Here is a 22,803-nt window from a genome sequence, read left to right on the forward strand (position 1 = left end):
ATTTTATGTTTTGCTTATTGTTTTATTTTCCTTAGCACATTGCAGATTACAGGTGTTGTTTTATATACTGTGTTGTAGTTGTATGGTTTTGTCCCTACCCTGGGTTTGTTCGATTTTTTCATCATCATTAGTCCTAAGCGTGTCTTTTTGTTACTTTCTTTTAGTTTGTAATGTTTACTTTTACTTTTAACATGTTCAGTTTTCTGCTCTTCATAGTGCATACATTTGTGTAGCTTTCATTCTTTCTCATTTCCGTTCATTCATATCTTACGCCTGTTTTTTGTTTTATATTCTTTTTCATAATGTACAGCACTTTCAATAGTAAGCTTGCCAGCTTATTTGCAACAGTTTGTTTTTACTGTTTGTTTACTGTAAACTCATGCCTGTAAGCGTACAGCGTGTTTCGTGTAATTGCGTGTAGACGATTTTGATTACATTGTTTGCGTTGTATTCTATTGCTAAACTTAAAACGGCTAATTGTTTAGTTTTAATACGCGTTGAAACTGTGTGTGTCTTTTTCGTATCGGAATCGGGTTTTTTAAATGCTATTTAACTCTCCTTTGACTGTGACCGTTTGACTTGAGCTTAGTGTAGACGAACTAGTAAAGCGAAAAGAAAACAGCAGCACGATTACGTTCAATCATGGAAAGCCATACAGCGTAGCGTCCTGTTTGTTTATGTATGCATCGACACACACACACACACTTTGGATAGCAGTTAAATTGGTTATAAAATTTTCGGTATATCTATAGCATTAGATTCTGTATAACATCAACAATAGATAATTTCTATGTATAATTATTGAACGAGTTGTTTTTTTCTGCTACTTTTGATCCAATAACAATCCCTTTCGCCTTCACAATTTTGCAACTTTTTACTGTTTGCTGTCCCAAAATGGATTGGCTATTTTTTATACCTTTTTGTTAAACGTCGTAGGATTTGAGGAGATTGAAAGGAAATGAAAATAGAGTTTTTTGTTTGCTGTGGCTGCACTATATTACAACTTAAGTCTAGCACGGTTTGTTCCGATCGGATGCTCTGGTTTAAAACTACGCTGGATAAATTAACGTTTCTTTTGGTAAAGTGAAAACCGGGAATGATTCGATATTCTATAGCAGATATTGGCAATATTATCATCATAGACTAGTATTACATTACGAGCTACTTTTGGCGCCTTACTATGGAACCAAACACAACCGAAGCGTGTAGTAGACATGGGTCTGTTGTCACCCTGTCAACGAAAAGCATAAGTAAGCTGTGTGCGGAATATAACTAGACTGCTTTGTAACGTTCCCTTACGGTTCGTGGCTGAGTGGCGTCTTGTTATCGTTTCCAGTTGACATCCCGTTCATCCTGCGATCAAATCTCAATCGGAAATATTTGAGAAATCTCTTCTTGTACTTCGAAAAGTTTTATAAACACATTCGTTAATCGTGAGAGAAAATCAAATACGAATAAATCCTCTGTTTTATACAAAAGCGGCAAGCGAATTAAAATGGTGTGACCATAAACTTTTGTTGGTTCGGCAAACCCACTACATTAGAGATAGAGAGGCAACGGTGGTACGACAAAAGAGAAACGATAGATTCATGATGTGGTGACAAATATACCCGGGTTTCGCCAATTAATCCATCGCTAGTGCACACGTCTCGTGATCGAGATGGCCGATGCATTCGATCGACGGATGGTGGCCAGAGTCCCACATGCCCGGGCCGCACCGTTTGCACAGCCCGGACAGTGTGCAGGGTATCTTGGGGTACTGGCGGAACTGGTGCAGCAAACCGCGCGCCTTACGCAGTATCAACTGTCCATCCATGTACATTGCTGCAACCAAAAAAACAGAGAAAAAATAAATAAATTACATCCTGCAACCAACTTAAACCGCCACCACCTACCCAGCGAGCTAAAGTGTAGCAACATTTCATCCGTGCGCAAATCTTGAGCAATTACATCGTCCGCGTAGACCGCAATGATCGCCAGGCAGAGGAACAGGTGAAAGTAGTCGGTCAGATAGTTGGACCAGCACGCCTCCCACATGCGTATGGCGACCGCTTCGGTGAACTCACGTTTGAAGCATCTAGGGTGAAAGAATCAGATATCGTTGTAGCGAAGAAGCATGATTGTTTAGCCGTTTTACTCACAGTAAGATCCAACGATGACAAAATAGCAATTCCATCGCATCGGCATGCTTCTGCAGGTGCTTGTAAAAGTTAGGAACCATGAGCCGAATCAATTCCCTTAGGTAACACTGCAAACAGAGCAAGCCGGTTAAAAGAGTTTCATGTTTAAGACCAGGTCTAAGCAATAAGTTATCTAGGGGATATCATTCGAATCGAATCTCCACAGATTCATGAATCACTAAAAGTTAGTGAATTGCTAATAATTTATGAATCTGAAGTAACCAATGAATATCTGAATATCTGTTCTGACACAGACACGCAAAAAGAGGCAGAATTTACACTCGATGCAACGACCCAAAAAATACGTTAAAACAACTTTGATAGGGATTACTTGAAATTCTATTCAAATCGCTTTTCAGGACATATAGCCTTAGCAATTGATTCTAATAGAACAGCTGGCCAAAGAGGTTAATAATAGATCGCATTAGTTGCGGAGGGCCCAGGAAGCTGAACTCCATTACCGAACCGGAGAATAACCTCGAAATGATAAGAAGAAGAAGAAGAAGAAGAAGAAGAAGAAGGAGGAGAAGAAGAAGAAGAAGAAGAAGAAGAAGGGATCGCTTCTTCAAGAGCCTAAAACGAGAGGAATTCTTTACGTACACCTTCAAAAAACATTAGATATTAATGCATCTCTTTGAAAGATCCTTCTTCTTCTATTTGGCGTAACGTCCTACGCGGATATGCCGGTCTATACAGGCTTTCAAGACTTAATTCATTACCACGCAGCCTGATAATCAATCCTTGCTACGGAATATACTTTGAAAGATCCGTGAATCTCAAATCTTGATATTGAAATTCAAAGATTAATTTAGATCCAAGAATTTGAATCAGAATTATTAATCTTTAATTTGAAGCATAAGATCCATCATGTGGATAGATAATGGCGCAGAGTCAATGATTTTGCAAAGCACTAATGATCATTCCATGCAATATGAAGTCCCTCTCATTTAGTATACTTCTTCCTATAGGTATGATCCTTCCCCTATACCTACCAAGTTCCGATCGATATCGTTGTCCGTCGGGGTGCAGACGAAGATCGCCCGCTGCATCAGCCCCACGAAGCACCAGAACGTTTCCGACTCGCTTTTGATCTCGCACAGCACCGGTGCCAACAGGTCACTCATGCCCTGGGTGTATCTGAAGGAAAAAAAGGAAGGAAATGATAATCGAACGATCTTCCCGTGTGTCTCCGGCATTGGAAACGCGCTCCTTACGACATGCCCGGATTGTAGAACGCATAGTTCAGCAGTATGTTTTTCATCGTGTCAATGTTGGGATTGTCGTCCCCGGCGAAGAACGGATTGCCCCGGTCCGTCCGCACCACGTCCTTCTCGATCACGCACTGTACCGTGCGCCAGAACTGGGCCTGCGCCTCGGGCGACATCGAGTAGAGGCGCCGGCGCGTAATCTCCTCGTACTCCTGGCGCCGTATCTCCCCGAGCGCGGCCCGATCCTCGAACGTCGACCCGGTGCTGTAGCAGTGCAGCAGAAACGGCCACACCGTTTTGCGCAGGCTGCGATCCAGCCCGCCGAAAAACACGCACTTGCGCAGCTGCAGATCGTCCTCGATCTGGCCGCGCTCGTTCAGCAGCGTGCCGTAGAAGTAGTCGGTCGTAATCTTCGACACCTTGCCCTCCTCCGGGTGCAGCTCGGCCGGGCGCACCTCCGGCCGGCACACCATAAACTGCCGGTACGGCACGTTGGCCGGCTCGTCCTGCCCGGGGGCTAGCTTGATGTTGTGCAGCAGACAGTGCCACTGGTGCAGCACCTGGGCCAGGTGGTCCAGCCCGCCGTGATGGAAGTGCAGTATCTTGTACTGGGATTCGCGCGACGCAATGACGAGCTGGCCGGAGGTGCACTGCTCGTCGTTGAAGAACAGGCGCAGCGCACGCATCTGGCTCAGGTCGACCGAGAAGCGGCGACACTTGAGCGGCGCCTTGCGGCTCACGATCGGCGACGCGGACGCACTCTCCGGGAAGGCGAGATTGTGCTTGTACGCCAGCAGCTCGGGCGACATCCAGTTCGGGTTGTTCTCGTCGCTGGAGGTGATGGAGAGCGAGCGCAGGAAGCGCTCCGTCGCCGGCAGGGTCGCCTCCGGCGGCGAGATGTCCACGTTTTGGATGTGCGGGCTCGCGATCGTTATGTTGACGGACGTGACGGACGACTGGGACGGGAGCTTGTGATGGTGGTGCAGCTTGCCAGCGCCCGTGCCGCCCGCCGCCGAGAGCTTCGTGCCGTCCTCGAGCAGTGGCTGCAGTTCCGTCTTTAGCTCCGCATCTTCACCCTCCTCTTCCTCCTCCTCCTCCTCGAGCAGATCGTTCGATGCACCATCGCCTCCCCCGACCGAGGCTGTCGAGTGGTGCGCTTCGGACGTCACGATGCACCCTTCATCCACGTCGTCCTCATCGTCGGGACCGTCGTCGCGCCCGTCGTAGTCGTTGCTGTTGCACAGACTGGCCTTGTCCGAGTTCGAGCTGATGCTGATCGTTTCCGAGTAGTCGGAGCAGTTCATCGACTTGCTGTCGCTCGTCGCCGACTGGGCGATCGTTTCGTTGTACGGTTCCAGGAACGGATTCGTGTTCGCGATCTTGATCGTCGTTGTGAACGGATTCTCGCCGACCGGGCCGGTCGGTTTCTCCGGCTGGCCGGCCGCGCCCCGGTCCGCCCCATTACCCTTCGGCGCTGGCTGTAGCTGCTGCAGGTGGAGCTTTAGCTTGCTTTCGCTCAGCGCCACACCGTTCGCGGCCGCCCGGGCCAGGCCCACGTTTTCCACCGTCGAGGGGCACTTGCGGAGCGTCGAGTTCGGTATCCAGGTGAGGAAGAGCGTCGGCCGCTTGGCATTGTTGTACTGGTCGATGAACGTTTTGGTCGTGACGGTCAGGTAGCCCGGATAGTGCAGTATGTCCGACTCCTGCCGCACTACGGCCGGCGGATGGACGCAGATGTTGTTCTTGCAGAACAGTATCTCGTTGTCTTCGTACACCAGCTCGCCCGGCCCCTCCTCCGCGTCGTCATCGCTGCCCAGGATGTAGCTGGAGGCGCGCTTCAGTATATTCACGATCGGCATGCTCGGGTCGGGCTGAGAGGCGTTGCGGTGTCACTTGTCTCCTTCGATTGCGCTTGGTTTTCAAAGCGGAAGTTACCTAAAAATAAACACAACCTTTTTAATGCACCCACACACACACACACAAGGACACAATCAATTACACTAGTGCAGCAAAACATAAAAACAGAAGAAAAAAACAATTTCAATCGATAACACATTCGCTTTTGCGTCTCGTCGAATTCGATTCCTGCGACAAAATATTGATTGACAAACGCGCTCTGTACGGTAGCTCAAGGGCTCGGTTCGTGTGCTCAGGGACGAATGTAGCGTGCAAGGAATGCAGAGAAACGAGGGAAGACATCCACATAGTAGGCTTTGGGTGCTTTTATTGTAAATTAAGGATGAGCAGGGCATTATTTAACCTCCAATGTCATTAGGACTTGTAGAATCGGCCCACAACGGCCTCACACACAATGCCACAGTGGGAATGTCTGACGCAAACTTGACCCAATTTCAATCCGGGCTCTTTCTCTATGATGATGTATGCACTGGGGAATTTTGGCCATTTTTTCGATGATGAGGAGATAACAATCAAGCCAAAACAACATGGAATGCATTTTTTATACTTTTTCACAGAATGCGAAAAATGTCAATGTCCCCTTGGGAGACATCTTCAAGGTAGGAGAGGTCTCTTGCAATTCCTTTCTACCAATGGGAAAACGTGACCCGATGGAGACGCATGGTGGCTTTTGCAGTTTTTTCCGTACCTTTTTTCCAGTCCTCACTGGCAAGCTGGGTATGGTGGTGGATTCGCTTCAGTTCCACTTATCGGTGACGGTGCATCCACCCCAAAAAATGGTACTCACATAATCACGCACACACACATACACGCACACTAAAAATTGCTCACTTCTTTCCTAACAGCTTGGCTGGTGGTTTTGGGCCAAAGCTGCTTTCGTTCTTGCAGGCCTGATGGTATCACACTACCGTATAGCAATGCTCTGCACTTCCGGCCGCACTTTATGCATTATTTTCACTGCAATCGCAAACAATACCCTGTGGTGAGCTGTGGTCCGGAGTTGGCGAGATGATTTACCCCCGTTTGCTGTGTGGCGGACACGGTCACGAATTATTGATCGGTTTTGTTCGCTTGCGGGGTTAAAAAAAAGGAATAGGCGAGGAAAGGAGCGCGGTGCGAAATGTCAACGACGACCCTTCCGCGAAAAAGGGAATATGCACACAGCTGCTGCTGCCGACGACTGACGTTTCGAAAAGCGTTTGTCCTGCGCGTGCGTTTTCCTTCCGTGTGGGGTGAACACCAACATCGCCTCCCACACAAGTCGGCTCGACTTTCGACACGACTCGGTATGTTTCGATATGTTTTCGTCGTAAAGTGTATGCTGCTGCTGCTGCTGCTGTTTTTTTTCTTTTTTCTCTTTTGCCACTCTGTCCCGCCGCGGAATGACATGTTTCGTTTGAATGGGGGCTAACAAACAACCATCAACAAAACGGTCTGTCTGGGTGTGTGTATGGGTTTGCAAATCAATTTCAGCCTCAACCGCGGATGCGTCACAGTAGGCGAGACACTTGACGACTATTGCCAACGGGGCGAAGCCAGTTCTCGGTGCAATGATTAATTTGCCCCTAAAAAGTGCCCTTTAAAGGTGGAAAAAGGAAGAAAAAACGGCACGTTTTTAGCGCTATCTCGCCTTCCGGAGCTAAACGATAAGGTGGTTTTAGATAAAAGCCCGGATTCCGTAGCTAAATATTGTTGCTTTTATAAAAGCGGAAGATAAGCTGCGAGGGTGCGAGTGTGTGTCTGGGTTGAATACGCGACGTGACTTTTGGAGAACGAGCACCTAAGCATTATTTTTATTAAATGCTGTAGCACATTACTGACACGTTTTATTATTAGCTAGCGCATTAATTTAGCTTAATGTTAAACTTTACCTAATACAACACTTAAAGCATAAGTTCACTCGTTCGCGCTTTCGCACCTGTCGCGGGGGTTTCCGGCTAATATCATGGATGGTGGTTATTGGACACGCTTCACTGCTGCAACATCCTTCCAAGCCCTGGGGAAGGGAGAATTAATGCGTATTAAAGCACAATTTTCTATGCGAGAGAGAGAGAGAGAGGCCACATACTTGTCTGCCTTTTTTTGTTATACTCACGCGTTAACGTTTTGACGATCAGCAGCAGCCCGCGGGTCACGATGTACACGGTGGCGGCGGGTATCTTCACAATCAGCGTCACTTGATCGAGCAGCGACGTGTTCGGCTGCGTAACAGCTGTGTGCATGCCCATGGTTGCGAGCGTATTAATGCGCGAGGTGTGGTTATTGGCAAACGTTTCGGCCCTTGCCGCTCACGCGCTCACACAGGGTGAGGAGGGTGGGGGCGAAGAGGAAGGAATGGGGGGATGGGAGGGGGGAAATCTTATCATTTCGGGGCTAGGCCGAATCGATAGAGCGCGAACGAACGGTGGAGGAAAGATTTACTATGCACGCGGCGCACAGGGCGCAGATTAGTGAGGGAAAGTCTTGTTTTTTGCAAACCCAGATATCTGGGTAACAGATACCGCACCACGATATATTGTAATTAGTACGTTAGGTGTGTGTGTGTGTGTGCTATCGGTGGGAAAATGCATTAGTTCTTCGCCTGTATTAAGTAACATTATCATGCAAAATTGACCTAAATTAATTGATTGGATATTAATTATTATTCTTTAATAAAAGATAGCACTGGATTATTTCGGGTAAGCTTCCTTAATTTGTTGCATTTTGTTGTAACTAGTTAATTTGGTCAGGTTTCAGGGCTGCGCAAATACATTTCAAAGTTCCCTTTTACTCTTAAGAGTGCGCTGAAATTAATGTCTTCTTAAGACAATTAAAATGAGATACTTATGACGATCCCTTAAGAGACCAAAACCAACCCCATACTGGTCCTGACACCAATACATTACATATTCTGGTCTGAGAACTCTACATGACCTAAAGTCGGTACTGGATCTGGTACTGAACCTATACCGGTCCTACCGGTATAAAACCTATCATGAACCCATGCTGGTACTGGAACCGATCTTGAGCTTATACCTGCGATGGAACCTATCACGAACCCATACCGGTTCTGGAACCATTCAGGAATCCATATCAGTCCTGGAACTGAAAGTAAACCCATAAAGGACATGGAACTGATACTAAACCCATACAGGACCTGGAACTGATACTGAACCTATACTGGGCTTGGAATCTATCAAGAATTCATATAGGTTCTGAATCTGAAAGTAAACTCATAAAGGACCTGGAGCTGATGCTGAATCCATACTGGTCGTGGAACTGATACTAAACCCATACCGGTCCTGGAACCGATCATGAACCCATAATAATCCAGAAATAGCTTCCGATTTCCATTATTTTCAAGAACAGTACCCGGAACTGTTCCGAATACGGATACGGAACTATACTTGGACCTGGTACCGTGTATGAAACCGATATAATACCTGTAGGAATTAGCGTAGGAAATTGAGTAAAATTTGTATCGTGATTCAAATTGGTACGTTTATTCAGTCTGAATAAAATAGCTTATAATACTAATACGAGAAAGAGAGAAATGATTTATCAACATAAAACACGACGTTGATGTGTGTTAAAAACTAATCGTAGAAAAAAGGGCCCGCGCAACTACTACTACACTTACACGGCGGCTGAGCGGCTCGCTCTTCTCAGGAAAGGTTAAGCGTGCTCATAATTTTGTCCAGATTCGTTTGCAGCTGCTTCAGCTCCATCAGCACGTTCGGGTCGATCTTGCGTATGAGCGATTCATCGATCACGTCCAGCTCGGTCGGTCTGATGGCAATCATACCGTTGGACACGGGGATATTCACGTTGGCGCTTGACTCCAGCATGCTGCAGGAAGAGAACATAAAAGCATTAAAATACCGTACGTTATTAAACTCTAAAGCCTGCACTTACTTCGCGGTAACGACCGGACTGCCCGTGAGCGAGAACACCGACTCGCCCTGCTTCGCGTGCCGGATCATGGCCAGGGCGGCGTACGGTTGTACCTTTGGCGTGATCACACCGTACCCCCGATCGGCACTGATCGCTTTGGGCCGATTTGTTGCGAGCGAGATCTTCAGCTTCGAACGGGAAGTACGTTCCGATCCCGGCGGTGGTGCTGCTACTGCGGCCGCTGTGAGGGCTTTCACGGTCGATCCTGGCTGCTGCATTCGTCCGGCCATTGCACTCTGGGGCATGAACAGCGTGCGGTTAACGGTCGGTGTCGCGATCGCGCTGGTAGATTTGCTGCGGCGCCGTGTTCTGGCCGACATCAGCGGGCCAAAGCGTGCCTTAGACGACGGTTTGAGCGATCCCATCCGGTACATGTCGCCCTGCTCGCTCTCCTCTGTAAGGTAACCTGAGCGTTATGATCCACGGTACGGAAAGTGGGTGTTTGTGAGTGTGCGTGTGTGTTTTCGTGTGTATACCAGCCACCCAGCGTTAACATGTGCGTATGTTTGGTATGAAAAGAGGTGCGAAGAGAGAGAAAAAAAGGGGGAAACGAAAAACAAACACCGGTTAGTTACAAATTATGAAGCAGTTGATTAGTGACGTGATGGTGACATGTTGTTTTAAAAAAATTTAATTAATGCCCGCCTCAGGCACACTTACCATCGTCTTTGGACTTTTTGCGACAAGATTTCTCCAGCAGGGCGCTCATGTTAGCGCTAACCGTTTGATTCAGCTGTGGCGAAGTGTTCAGCTCTTCCGTTGCTTTTTGCTGCGCAGAGAGAATAGGGATGCATTTTCTTGATGTATATCGGCAGGAGGTGGACCAAAGATGGCCAACTTACCATTGCGCGCAGCTCGCCCATAGTGAGGGAGAGCAAGTTTTTGGGGATGCGCGAACGCATCACCTCAAACGCCCGGTTCAGCCGGTCCATATCGTTCTGGAACTTGAGCTCGATGTTGGTCAGATGGCAATCGGCTGAAACCGGGGGGGGGAGGGACAACAGCAATGAGGGACCGTTTGTTTGGGACGCGCACCCGTGCCCAGCTTACTTACATATGACGTCGAAATCGCGCAGCTTCATCTCAATGTACAGCTTCGAGTCGGAACTGTTCTGACCGCGCTTGGTAGCCGCACGGGACACCTTGGTGCGGACCATCTTTGGGGCTTTTTGTGGTTTATTTTTTGTTCGGAGAAAACTTTACGCACTTTCCAAGCGCGTCTTTGATGCAGGGAGGGTTCGCTGGGTACAACTGACGAGCGCGGAAATGCGTTGGGCGATGCGAGTTTGAAGTTTGAAGTTTTGTTTATGTCCGCTGCGCGGTCGAGCAGCCGCTGCTGCTCGCTTTCCTAGCTGTCAAACGGGAGCTGCTCGAATATTTGCTGCTGCTGCTCGAATGCTGTTTGAATAATAAAATTGAAATGATTTTATATAATTAATAAAGTTATTGAGACAATTATAAAAAAGTATAAAAACTACTTAAACAATATTTTAACCCCTTTTGTCAATCTTATTTCGAGTTATTTTCTCATTTTTCACTCATCTGACAGATGCACAGTGGTCGACGACTGCAACGTTTTGGACGTGTTTATTTTTGTTTTTTTTTGTTTGATATTGTTTTTCAAACTTACAAACTAAAAAAATCGCAACAATTCTACATAAAGTGAACTTACTTGTTTTGGGTCCGTTATGCTCGTGTAATTGATTATAAAGAAGGCAGAGGGAGAAAAAAAACCCGCCGAAAGCATAACTGCTCGAATATGAGCAAGCATTAACGAAACGTAGGCGATGGAGTGAGCGGGGGTAGCGAGCGAACAGCCGGGTGGTAAGGGCAACCATCTCTCTACCTCCCATTGTACCAACGGTGTATGTGCACCGAATGTCGGGCTAGCAGCGCAGTTGCGGGAAGGGTACCCTGCCCTGCCTAGAAAGCGCACGGGGGTAGAGAGGCGGGCGTACGGGTACGAGTACGGGGAGGAAAAATCGTGTGGAACAACACGCAGCCAGCAGGGAGAACATACAAGGGCCACTGCGTCTGTCTGCCTGCCCGCTGTGCCTGGAAATCGCGCATCGCATCGCGAAGGAACCGGATTGGTCGGACGTGTGTCGGCAGCGCACGGTGGGAGAACGGGGACGAATGGAAGACAGGGTGGCAAGGGCACCGCCAGTATCCGCCCGTACCCGCACCGATTGCAATCATCGCCGTCGCCTGTTCGCTTCGCCCGCCGTGCCTCGGCACGTCTGAATGTGCACAAGTGCAGAAACAGGCGGATCCACGACGACGACGACGACGACGGGTGGGACGGGTTTTGGCCCCGGGTGTGCTTGACACGCGTGTGTGTGCGTGCGTCTATGTGTGTACGTGTGTGTGTGTATTGGTGCGCGGATTGCAACGACGACGATATTCATTCCGCCGTGCGCGTTCGGTTCGTGCGGTTCTCTGGACGGATTCTGCTGCACGGGTCATTTCGGTGGTGTGGTGTGCTCGACGCTCGCGCGTGTGTGTGCGTGTGTATAGCAGTAGCAGCGCTGCCCGCTTTTGTCGGCCACACCGGATGTTGGCAAGCAGTCGGCATTCGGGTTTTGTTGCTGTGGTGCTTTCCGAACATCCGAACTACGACGACGACAACGAGGCGTACCCGCGAAGTGGAGGCGATTTTCGAGTGTTTTGAGTGTTTGGTTTGTGTGTTGGCCGCCAGGTCGTACCCCGCCACACCAAGGACACCTACACGCCGTGTGTGTCTGTGTAATACAACCTGCCGCTGCCGCCGCCGCCCTGCCACGGCCGTGGGTTGGACGGTTCCGCGGGTTGCTCTCGAGCGCGCGCGCGTGTCTGCGTGTGTGTGTGTATGTGTAGGTGTGATGGGGGAAAAGTTGGACGTGCTGCTGCTACCTTCGTTGCCAGTTACCGTCCCGGCACCCCCTCCCATCCATCCGCGTAGCTGGTGTAGAACGTGAGCTTGTGCGGGGTTTGGCGTTTTTAGGCGGCAGGCCGACGTGCGAAAAGTGTTGGAATCTGGGTGTGCGGGGGGTTTTTAGATTATCGGCTGCGGGTGCGGGTGCACGCTCTCTTTCTCCATCTTGCGTCACAGCACAGTGCCTCCCCCTCCCCTTTCCGATGCGAGCCGACTCCCGACCGCACACCATCGCACCATTCAGAGGGGCCCTGCGGGTTCCGCGGTGAGATAGAGACAGCCGCAATCGCGAGAAAGTGAACAACACACACCGAGCGAAGCGAAACAGTGTGCGAGCGCGCGCGAGCCTGTGTGTGAGTGAGTGTGAGCGAAGAAGAAGGGAAGTGGAACCGGACCGTGCGGTCCGCGCAGAGCAGCAGCAGCTGCAGGCAGGGGCCTGTTCGACGGGATACACCGCTCTCCCGTGTGTGCCTGCGAGCGCGATGGAGCTGAAGGCGGAGAAAAAAGACCACAACGACCACGATGAAAGCGGCGGTGGTGTACGGCGACACGCTGCAGCAGCAGCAGCAGCTGCATCGGTCGCGATGGATGTCGAGGCGGTAGCGAATGGGGGCGAACAGTCGTCGGATCAGGAGATAGTGGAGGTCGGCATTGACGAGGATCACATCAAGTTTCTCACCAGCATGCACTCGGGCGACGAGGAGCCGTCGAACGGGGGGCACCACCAGCGCATGGTAGGTGGGGCGCCGCATCGCCCTGCAGCCGCTGCCGCCTCGAATGGGGTCACAGGGAATGGGCGTGGAGGAGAGGACGGCGCCAGCGACGCCACCGGGGGGAAGCTGTACGGTGCGGCCCACCGGAATGGCGGTGTGCTGAACGGGCTGCAAAAGCTGCAACAGCAACACCGGCAGCAGCAGCACCAGCAGCACCAGCAGCTTGTCAACGGCTCAGCAGCAGCAGCCGACTACAGTGCGGATGATTCGGACGAAGATGGAGACGACGACGACGATGACGATGACGATGACGAGGAGGACGTGATGGTGGTCGCCGCGAACATCCTATCGAAGACGGCACAGAGGTCATCGTTGCTTGGTAAGTTGTGCCGCCCTCCACTGAATCACAGTGTGCTGCGGTCCCGTTTTCGATTTAACGCCATTTTCTTGCTTTTTTCCATCCTTTTTTTCTTTTGCAGCCACAGAACGCACGTACCAGTGTGACGTGTGCCCGCGGATCTTTCACCGGCCGGACCATCTGCGCTACCACATGCGCATCCACGAGAAGAACAACCCGTTCGAGTGCAAGCTGTGCTTTAGCGTGTTCGCATCGGATCCCGCCTTTGCGCACCACATCCGGACGGAGCATGCGGGGATGGGGCTGGCCGACGCGTTGCCCCCGGTGCCGGAAACGGAGGCGAACTACTTCGCCTGCACGTACTGCGACAAAGCGTACGGCGACGGGGTCGAGCTGGAGGAGCACCTGCACCAGCAGCATTTGGGCGAGCGGCCGTACAAGTGCAACATGTGCCCGAAAGCGTTCATCCGGATGGATTTCCTGCAGTGCCACTACCTGAAGTACCACAGCTTCCACCCGATGGAGGACGAGGAGGACGAGGAGGGGGGCGGTGAGGGCGAGGAGGAGGAGGAGGAGGATGCGGAAGAGGAGGAGGAGGGAAACAATTACGGGCGGATGCAGCAGCAGCACCATCAAGCGGACGCGAACCAGCAGTACGAGCATCGTGCCAAGCGGCCCCGCTTGATGGTGCGCAAGATCGAGGATCTGGTGGACGACCGGGGCAGCAGTGTGGCGCTGAAGAGCCGGTTTGGTGCGGTGTCGCGGCGCACCTCGCACACCGGCACGAGCATTTCGAGTGACGATCGGCGCGACGACGACGATGACGATGAGGATGGCGACGATGAGGGCACGGGAGCGGACAGCAGCGATCAGCACCAGCGGTTCCTGCAGCGAAGGGAGGGCGGGTCGGTGGGCGGTGGGCGTAGCCTGCTGCCGAGGCTGAGCGGGGTGCATGGCCGGTTTTTGGCCGCGATGGAGGAGCAACATTCGAAGCGGCTGGCGGCGGCGGCAGCGGCGGCGGCGGTGGAAGAGAGCGCCAAGCATCGGTGTCCGGTGTGTGATCGAGGGTTTGCCCGCGAACCGGAACTGATGCTGCACGTGCGATCGCATCCTGGTAAGTGTAGGAAATCGGTCGGTTTTTTTTTTAATAATTTCGAATTAACGAATTAACCCTCCTTGTCTGTTTCTCGGCAGATTTGCCAACCTTCAAGTGTCCGCTGTGCGAGCTGACCTTCATCGGGTCAGACTATCTGAAGAATCATCTGAAAAAGCACGTGATCGGCAACGGGGAAGATCCGGGTGCACCGGGGGCGATCGATTTGAAGGTAAATCCTGCCGCCGACACTAAACCGACCGGCCGGCAACCGCCTGCTGGCGATGGTGGCCCGTCCCAGACCACGCTCCTGCCCTCCACCGCCAAGCTGCCCAAACCGATCATCACGTCCAAGCCGCCCTCGACCGGCATCTCGCTGCTGAAACCGATCGAGGAGCGCAAACCGCCTGACCACCACCAGCAGGAGTACTGCGTGAAAACGCCCGACGGCAAGTTCATGTGCACCGTGTGCGAGCGGCTCTTCTCGCACCAGCAGACGGTGCGCATCCACTTCCGCATCCACACGAACGAGAAGCCGTACAAGTGCGCCTTCTGCGACGAGTCGTACATCCGGTCGGACTATCTCGAGCGCCATCTGAAGGTGCACTTTAAGGATGGGATGCTGCCGGCGGCCGCCATCGCGAGCATGGCGGCGGCAGCCGCAGCGGCCGCATCGAGCGGGGGAAGTCGATCGGCTGCCTCCACGCCGCCACCACCGGCACTGGCGACGGTGAAGGAGGATTTGGCGTACGCGGAGTCGAGTCCCTCCACGCCGGCGGCTGCTGGTACGGGGGGCTCCACCGGCAAACCGCTGATCGGGCGGGCCGGGCTGGCGCCGGAAAACTACCACTTTACCGAGTCGAACGACGGGCAGTTTGTGTGCAAGATCTGCGACGCCGTGTTCAGCCAGGTGGCCTTACTGCGCAAGCACGCGCTGGCGCACACGGAGGAGAAACCGTTCCACTGCGACATCTGCGACCGGTCGTTCAACCGGGTCGACTACCTGAAGGAACACTTCAAGTCGAAGCGCCACCTGCAGCTGGTGGCGGAGGCGGCGGCCGCCGGCGGGGGTGCTGACGGGGCGCCCACGACCGGCCCTACTGCCGCAGCTCGGCCGGACGAAGAGGAGGGCGATGATTCAACGATGGATGGATCGACCAGCAGGGTAAAGCTGCTGACTGCGGTGGGAAGCAAAAGTGGTGGCACTAAAGCAACGTTTGAGGATGGCGGTGTGGTTGCGAATGGCAGTAGCAGCAGTAGCAGCAGCAATAGCAGCAGCAGCAGCAGCAGCAGTAGTAGCAGCAGCAGCCGAAGTAGCAGCAGCAGTCGAAGCAACGGTACTGCAACGCCTAATACAAGCCCGCAGAAGCAAAGCAAGCCGCCGGCCACCGGCAGCACCACCGAGCGCGAGGCGGGCGAGGTGGTCGAACCGGCGTCCCGGTCGGCGCTGGGTGAGTTCCATCGGTCCGATTACGAGCGCACGAGCGACGGGCGGTACAAGTGCAACCAGTGCGACAAGACGTTCGTGACGGCCGTCACGCTGAAGATGCACATCCGGCTGCACACGGGCGAGAAGCCGTACAAGTGCGACAAGTGTGATAAGGCGTTCATCCGCTCGGACTATCTGAAGACGCACGAGAAGTGCCACCGGCAGGAATCGTTCCTCAGCATGCTGTCGCTGACGACGTCCAAGGAACCGAGCACCGCTTCCGAGGCGGGCGACTCCGATGCGGACGGTGGCGGGGAGCTTGGTGAGCTGAGCAGCAATCGGTCGTTGATGGACGCGGCCGGTGGGACGGTGAACGGAGCGCGCGGTCATGTTGGTGAGAATGGTAATGGTGTCGGAGGGCAGCCTAATGATGATACGGATGAGGAGGAAGGAGAAGAAGAGGCGGAAGAAGAGGAGGATGAATCGGAAGAGAGCGAGGATGAGCAGGTACGGTGGAAGAAACCTTTTAGCAGGTGAGGAAGTGTTTTTAACGTATTTTTTTTTAATTTAATTTCAGGTTATTGAAGTGATGGTGAAGGAAGCGAGCTGCTCTGAAAGTGAAGATGAGGACGAAGAGGAGGAAGATGATGGCGAGGACGAGGAAGAGGATGAAGAAGATGGGGAGGAGGGGCAGCATGCGCTGTACCAATCGACCACCGACAACAGTACAAACCGAATCGCGACAAACACAACGTAAGCATGCGAATAAAAATGAATTTTTAAAATCAGCTCTTTAATGCTTCATCGTTCCACTGTGTGTACACATTACAGTGCCGCCAGCGTCGACCGCAAGGAAGGCAAGAGCGCTAGCAAGCGAAAAAACCGACCAAAGGACTCGCGCACCCCGAACCGCCCGTCCCTGCCGGCCACGAGCGGGTGCGACAGCAGCAACAATGGCTACGAGGACGACAGCGCATCGCAGGCGAGTGGGCCGGTCACGGCCGGCAGCCATGGTGGTGGTGCGTACGCCGGCTCGGAACTGCTGCCGAATGGGCAGAAGGGCAAGCACCGCTGTCCCATGTGCGACAAGCTGTTTGCGTGGCCCAAGTCGCTCAAGATCCATTTGCGCACGCACACGGGCGAGAAGCCGTACCGGTGCGACGTGTGCGGCAAGTGCTTCGGCCGCTCGGACAGCTTGCGCGGCCACAAGCGGACGCACGCCGACGACAAGCTGATACAGTGCCATCTGTGCGATGTGAGCTGCCCGAACGCGACCGAGCTGGTGCAGCATCAGTACACGGTGCACGGTTTGCAGCCGTTGGAGAGTTAGGGCGGACAAGGGAGAGACGGCTCGGTCCAGGGAAGACCCCCGAACGAACGTGGGGGGGGGGGGCAACGATTGGTGTGGTTCCTTAGCTTGAAGGAATGCGAGGTGCAATGCGCGTGAATTCACCAGCATCGTTTGTCGGACGGGCATTCCACCTGGGTGTCCTGGGAGTCGCTGTAAGATCGAGTCCAATTCCACCGGAACACGGCCTCGTGTTCGGCACGCTTCATGTACGCTATAGTGTAAATAAATATATAGAAATATGTACTTACATTTTAAATACCTGAATCCCAACCAACACTCTCCCGTGTGTGGCAGTAGCGCAATAAAAACAAAACCTTTTTCGGACACGTAATCACGCAGCGGTTGAACCGTTTTCAGGTTTTATTCTAGTGTTAAGTTACGAATATTTAACATTAAAAGCAGTATTAGGCTATGAAATGATTAAAATGATTAAAAACAAAATAATAAAACGAAATTCACGCATAACGAGCGAAATTTGAAAACTGTCATCCACGCGATCAGATGCGCTAGTCGTTTTCAAGCGCGTTCCGCTGCTTGCAATTGTAAACAAACCGCGTTCTTGGAGCTGTCACCATTTGACGTTGATAATGGCGGCTACGGCGAAACTGCAAAGGACTTTCTGAACAAGTGCATTTCCATTTTGCTATTTTGTAAATGTGTATTGTGTTCTATTGCTTCAATTCCGCATTTTTAGGGAATAATCAACTAACTCAAGTAGATGCTGTGATACTAAAAGATAGGTTACGCGTTTTATTTGGCAGTGTAAGTGAAGGAAAGCCCTCTTACATTCAAACACCTGGTATGTCTGGTCGTTCAACGGACACCATCTTATGCGATGGCTTGATGAGACAGTGCTCAATACAATAGGGTTTCTTCCATTTCCAGTGATAAGCAATTCTTGCCAAAATGGTTCGTACCAAAATATCCAAAAACAGTGCATCCAAGCGAAACCGGACCAGCTACCAGGAGGAGCGCTTCGCCAACGTAATGCGCGAGTTCGATATTATATGTAAGTTACGCTGTTCAAATGCTCAGAGTCGGATGAAGGGTTGCTATCGTATTGATTGTTTCTTTTTCGACGGCGTTAGCGGAAACCTTTCTTATGTCGGTCGATGCAAAGCTCAACGCCGACCTGGAAAAGTTGGACTATCAGGCGAGCATGATGAAGAGTCGCATACCAAAGGAAATACTCCAGATGACGATGGGCGATCTGCGAAAGCGTGGCTGCAGTATGTTCGTCGATGTGCTGAATGCGGCCGCGGCCCCGTTAGACAGCGTACCGGAACGGGGTGCGGCCAACTCGAGCCAGCTGTCGATCGGCTCCGGAGACCTACAAACGAGCATGCGGCAATCGTACCGCACCGACGAAGGCTACCTGACGGAGGACAATGCAAAACAGCCACCGTTGGACGTGATGGCCTCGGCCAAACCCTCGAAGCGTCCGATGGGACCGCTTGCTTCCGCAATGAAGAGCAGTTACGCGCGGCGGCGCAGCAATTCCGTGTCCGGGCAGAGCACCATCGGCACACCCTGCAAACCGACCAGCAAATCGTCGATGCTGTTCGGGCTGAAGACGAAGCAAGCGGATCTGCGGGGTACGCCGGCGGTGGCGAAAAACATTTTCCTCGGGCAGTCGGAGCGAATCTCCCGCCCGAAGCTGCGCACACCGCTGCCGGACGGTAGCAGGAAGGTTCGCACCACCCAAGCGGTCAGTGCGGATAGGGGCATGAGCCAGATTATGCTGAAGGTGGAACCGAACACGCCGCTCGCGTTCATCCGCTATCCGCGGGCGGGCGAAAGCGTTTACTCGCTGACCGGCAGCCCGGTGGTAAACACGGTGATGTCGAAAAACACGGCAAACGTAAACATACCGGTGCCGGACGGGATGTTGTCGCTGCAGCCGACTGATCTGGAGGACATGGATCGGGAGATGCTGCCGAAAATCGATTACGCGACGTTGGAGCATCTGAAGAAGCTGCAGGCGAACCTGAACAAAGTGATGCAATATGCGGAGGAGTGCATCTTCAATAAGAACCAGTGATATACCGCAATGAGAAAAGAAGACGAACGACTGAGGGTTTTTTTTATAAGTAAGGAGTTTTTTTTTGTTTCATGTAACTTAATGTCATAATTTCATAAAGTTGTAACGAATGTTTAGTGGTTGATTTTATAGAAATACATTTTTGGCAGTTTTGCCAGTATTTGCCTCCATTTGGATGGTGAAATTATAGAGGTAGAATATTTTTTTTTAAATTATAGATAAAATTGTATGTTTTCAATCTCTCTTCTTTGCTTTTTACGGTACATCAACGGACAAACGAGTCTATTTTTAGATACTTGCTATGAAAGAGAGGTGGAAGACCTTAAACATGCTCCAAATGCGTTTTCTTTGGCGTGATTGTTACGTGATTGGGTTGATAAATAAGTTTGCTGATGTTTAACATTTTGCATTTTAGTCTATTTATTTATATAGAAAAATTGCTCTGAGTGAATTCGTTCCATGTTATAAGAGAGTTTTATACTAATGGTGTTTAATAACCTTAAATAAAAAAAAAAGAAATTTAAGTAATGTTATTGCTATTTTAATTTATCCATACGATAAGTTAACTTACAAGATAAAAAAAAATCTAAAAATATGCAAAACAAATCAAAATTCCATACTTTTTTTGATCGGAATCTTACAACGATACTTTTGTGACAACCTAAACCAATTTCTCCGCTCCACATACTTTCACTTCACGCTAATGGTAACAGCATGGTTGTGGTTTTGCAAGCTGGTTGTGGTCTAAGCTGAGCCATGCAAGCCATCGTCTGTAGCCGTGATCGTCTAGTGGTTAGGACCCTACGTTGTGGCCGTAGTAACCCAGGTTCGAATCCTGGTCACGGCAGTGCTGATCTCTCCTCTCTCACTCATCCTTCAAAAGAAAGCCTTTCTAATGTTGGGGTGTGAGTTGGGAGAATATAAATGCACTGTCACGGAAGGGCGATTGGAGTTGAAAATATATGTTTTTTGTAACTGGATTTGCGAAGCAAATCCTATCTCTATAGCAATAAGATACCTACACTAATACCTTTAGCCGTATAATGTCATTTAGGAAAACAACGCCTCTTTTTCAATTAAACCGCGCTTAACGAACAACAGCGAAGCTTAAATTTCATTAGCGATCGTGAGCAGTCTCTCTCTCTCTCGAATAGTCGATGTGCTTCGTTTAAGGTTCGTTACCACGCTTTATGTGGTCTCGTAATCATAAACAACACGCGCCGGTTGACGTTCGCCGGTCACTGCTGGGGGAGGTTCTACATGGGAGCCTTTTAAATGTGATTCTCCACTTCCCTCGCCCTCATCCTAGCGATCATCAGCGTAGGTAGGATGAGCACAGACGCGATCACGGAGCGAGCAATTTAAGCTATGGATAGATAATGCCCCGATCCTAGACCGCAGATAGGGGTTTGCCTGCCGTCCAACGATCGCGCATCCTTGACCACAATTTGAACTTGAACTGGTGATGGAATCACATGTACTCCTCCCGGCTCCAACTCCTCGCATGTGATTACACTTTTACTTCCATCCGTTGGCCTTCCATCCGTTGGTTTGCTGTGCTGTGTACGATGATACGGGTTTGGGGGGGCAGCAAGAAGGAGATCGTTCGGGTTGGTATTAACGCTGAGTCTAAATCCAAGCTCTAAGAGCTCCAAGATTGGAGAAGGGATGAAGAAGCTCTGATTGGAGCCAATCCGTTCGGAAGGTCGGATGTGTGTGGTACCTGTTCTTCTGCTTGTTGCAGTGCTTCGTATTTGGATCTTGTACGGATGATTATTTTATGGTTATGTTTTTCTTCCCTTTCCTTCCCAGTCCTTCGTTCTTGCCAGCTCGTGTGATATTAAAGTGAGGATCACATGCAGAGGTCTACCTATCCGGGGGTTGGTTATTATTTTTGTAAGGGTCAACTGGCAGGTTTGATTTTTAGCACTGCGAATGCTTTCGTAGTTTTCCGCATTGCAGCTATATCGCGTCAGCGATAGTCGTGTAGGACCTGTGGATGTCACGAGTTTATAAAATGATTTAATTTTTATTTTAATAGCTGATGCTTCTTCTCCAACGATTTTAAAGAAAATACTTCTCTCGAAAGCTTCCGTTTAAGTTCATTTCAATTTATTGGTAAGTGAAAATATTAAATGATTTAACAAAATGAATGATTTATCGCTCAAGATACGATGCTTGTTTGCCGGTCTATGATTAATTTGATTCTTTCAACCTAAAAAGGAAACACAAAACGGGCAATTTAATCTAGAGCAGCTGAGCAACAAGAATCGTATCGGATAGCGTAATAGCGTCAATAAAGCTTCTAAGTGCTTTTACGACCCATCGTGCACACACTGCACACACGTACGGTTCGTCGCTTGATGCGGCATTGAAGTCTTTCGTTGTTTATTCTCTTCCCGAGCGCTCTCCGAGCGTACCGGCCTTGAACGTTGCCTCTTCCGTTTGCCGGATTGGTTGCGGGAGGAAACCCTTCAAACGATACGAGTGGCGGGGGAAAAGCGAGCCAAGCACAGCATCTTTGGTGAACTCTCTGGGGCCGATCGTAAACAATAACAATTCCCGCCCTGGAGAACGCACTCTTCGGTACGACTCAACATAATAATAAGAGAGCCTCCCAAACCGGCATAATCAACGCCAATTCCGACGCCCTAAACCATCTCTCCCTTCCCCTTTGGCGATGGGGACAGGCAGCAACCAGCAACCGGCAACAAATGAGGCAAAACAAAACCACTCAATTCCAATCCCGAATCGCTCCCCCGTTTCCTTCGACACAAAGTGATACTCACACTGACGGTCCGGTTCGATTACGTGTTTGGTGGTCAGCACTGGGCCCGAACAGAGGGAGAGATACAGAGAGAGAGAGAGAGAGAGAAAGAGAGAACGAACATGCTTTACAGTGTGCTGTTTTATTTTCGTTTTGCTCCACTCCGTTGTACCATTCTTGGTAGGCAGAAGGGAGAGCATGGAGCCAGCACACTCGGTCGGGCCGTTCCACCGTCAACCGTGATCGATAACTGCGCCCCGGCTGCAGGGTTGTTGGTATGGCATCACAAACCCCCCTCCCCCCACCCTGCGATAATCATCGCACACACACTGATCATCATCGTCATCGCAGCGTTAAGAACAAACGTGAAGAAGCAAGCAGAAAGCAGAAGCGTTAGCGGCGATCCAGCAGCAGTTCGCCAACTAGAGGATCCACGGCCAACGTCGTCTTCACCCGGACAGCAGCGGCATCAGTCGCCGGTCGAGCAGGTAACAGTACACAAGCAAACTGAAGCTGTGGGGCCCGAGCAGTGCGCTGAGTTGCTGCCCGCCGAATGGTCAATCAGAGCTTTTGGGGACCGTTGAAGTTAAAAGGAAGAAGCTTTTGAGTGTGTGTGTGCTACTAGAAGTGTTTGGAAAAGTGTTTGTGCTCCTTTTGTGAAGAAAACGGTTTTAATTTTAATTCGATTGCGAACACGGTTTAATGGGGCGAAATTCGAGTTTCAATCACATGCTGAAAAACAGTAGCTTGTTTCAAACTGTTCGTCCTGTTTTTAAAACATGTTGTGTACATTAGCCGTGCGATATATATATTTAAAAAAAAAATCTACGATTTTTTGTATAATACTATTGTATATAACAGAAGCGATTTGTTTAAATGGCAGAAAGGTTAATTTTCCG

The 22,803-nt window shown here is 50.6% G+C and overlaps 5 protein-coding genes and 1 non-coding gene across 15 annotated transcripts in view; 4 read left to right on the plus strand and 2 right to left on the minus strand.

The window, feature by feature from the left end:
* Nucleotide 1: 1 nt before the first annotated feature.
* LOC120899738 (TBC1 domain family member 16) lies at nucleotides 2–7,559 on the minus strand. Of its 3 annotated transcripts, XM_040305911.1 has the most exons (7): nucleotides 7,401–7,559; nucleotides 7,177–7,301; nucleotides 3,395–5,323; nucleotides 3,173–3,317; nucleotides 2,142–2,248; nucleotides 1,896–2,077; nucleotides 2–1,824 (listed from the first exon to the last, which is right to left on the minus strand). In XM_040305911.1, exons 3-7 carry the CDS (start codon nucleotides 5,245–5,247, stop codon nucleotides 1,625–1,627), a joined length of 2,487 nt encoding a protein of 828 aa, XP_040161845.1. In that variant the 5' UTR covers nucleotides 5,248–5,323; nucleotides 7,177–7,301; nucleotides 7,401–7,559; the 3' UTR covers nucleotides 2–1,624. The 3 variants fall into 3 exon arrangements, with proteins under 3 accessions (XP_040161845.1, XP_040161846.1, XP_040161844.1); XM_040305912.1 differs by lacking the exons at nucleotides 7,177–7,301; nucleotides 7,401–7,559 and adding an exon at nucleotides 6,137–6,845; XM_040305910.1 differs by lacking the exons at nucleotides 7,177–7,301; nucleotides 7,401–7,559 and adding an exon at nucleotides 5,994–6,130.
* Nucleotides 7,560–8,771: 1,212 nt separating this feature from the next.
* LOC120901476 (borealin-like) lies at nucleotides 8,772–10,538 on the minus strand. 2 transcript variants are annotated; one of them, XM_040309452.1, is made up of 5 exons: nucleotides 10,293–10,538; nucleotides 10,081–10,214; nucleotides 9,899–10,007; nucleotides 9,200–9,632; nucleotides 8,772–9,133 (listed from the first exon to the last, which is right to left on the minus strand). In XM_040309452.1, the coding sequence occupies exons 1-5, from the start codon at nucleotides 10,393–10,395 to the stop codon at nucleotides 8,950–8,952; spliced, it is 963 nt and encodes a 320-aa protein (XP_040165386.1). In that variant the 5' UTR covers nucleotides 10,396–10,538; the 3' UTR covers nucleotides 8,772–8,949. The 2 variants fall into 2 exon arrangements, with proteins under 2 accessions (XP_040165386.1, XP_040165385.1); XM_040309451.1 differs by having other exon boundaries at nucleotides 9,200–9,644; nucleotides 10,293–10,537.
* Nucleotides 10,539–11,017: 479 nt separating this feature from the next.
* LOC120901480 (zinc finger protein 236-like) lies at nucleotides 11,018–17,428 on the plus strand. Its single transcript, XM_040309459.1, has 5 exons — nucleotides 11,018–13,244; nucleotides 13,345–14,337; nucleotides 14,418–16,252; nucleotides 16,323–16,498; nucleotides 16,577–17,428. Exons 1-5 carry the CDS (start codon nucleotides 12,635–12,637, stop codon nucleotides 17,073–17,075), a joined length of 4,113 nt encoding a protein of 1,370 aa, XP_040165393.1. The 5' UTR covers nucleotides 11,018–12,634; the 3' UTR covers nucleotides 17,076–17,428.
* A 235-nt stretch (nucleotides 17,429–17,663) lies between these two features.
* Nucleotides 17,664–19,326, plus strand: LOC120901481 (borealin-like). Of its 2 annotated transcripts, none has more exons than XM_040309461.1 (3): nucleotides 17,664–17,895; nucleotides 17,982–18,105; nucleotides 18,185–19,326. In XM_040309461.1, the coding sequence occupies exons 2-3, from the start codon at nucleotides 18,003–18,005 to the stop codon at nucleotides 19,135–19,137; spliced, it is 1,056 nt and encodes a 351-aa protein (XP_040165395.1). In that variant the 5' UTR covers nucleotides 17,664–17,895; nucleotides 17,982–18,002; the 3' UTR covers nucleotides 19,138–19,326. The 2 variants fall into 2 exon arrangements, with proteins under 2 accessions (XP_040165395.1, XP_040165394.1); XM_040309460.1 differs by having other exon boundaries at nucleotides 17,989–18,105.
* Nucleotides 19,327–19,912: 586 nt separating this feature from the next.
* On the plus strand, nucleotides 19,913–19,984 carry Trnah-gug. The gene has a single exon. It is a non-coding gene; the product is annotated as a tRNA-His (tRNA).
* A 2,159-nt stretch (nucleotides 19,985–22,143) lies between these two features.
* Nucleotides 22,144–22,803, plus strand: part of LOC120903187 — a 33,534-nt gene continuing 32,874 nt past the window's right edge. For 2 of the 6 annotated variants that reach the window (XM_040312450.1, XM_040312456.1), the window contains exon 1: nucleotides 22,399–22,515. The gene's annotated coding sequence lies outside the window, so the exon portion shown is untranslated. The other 4 variants (XM_040312452.1, XM_040312451.1, XM_040312453.1 and 1 more) reach the window with 3 other exon arrangements.

This window comes from Anopheles arabiensis, chromosome 3, assembly GCF_016920715.1.
Source record: "Anopheles arabiensis isolate DONGOLA chromosome 3, AaraD3, whole genome shotgun sequence".
Lineage (NCBI taxonomy): Eukaryota > Metazoa > Arthropoda > Insecta > Diptera > Culicidae > Anopheles > Anopheles arabiensis.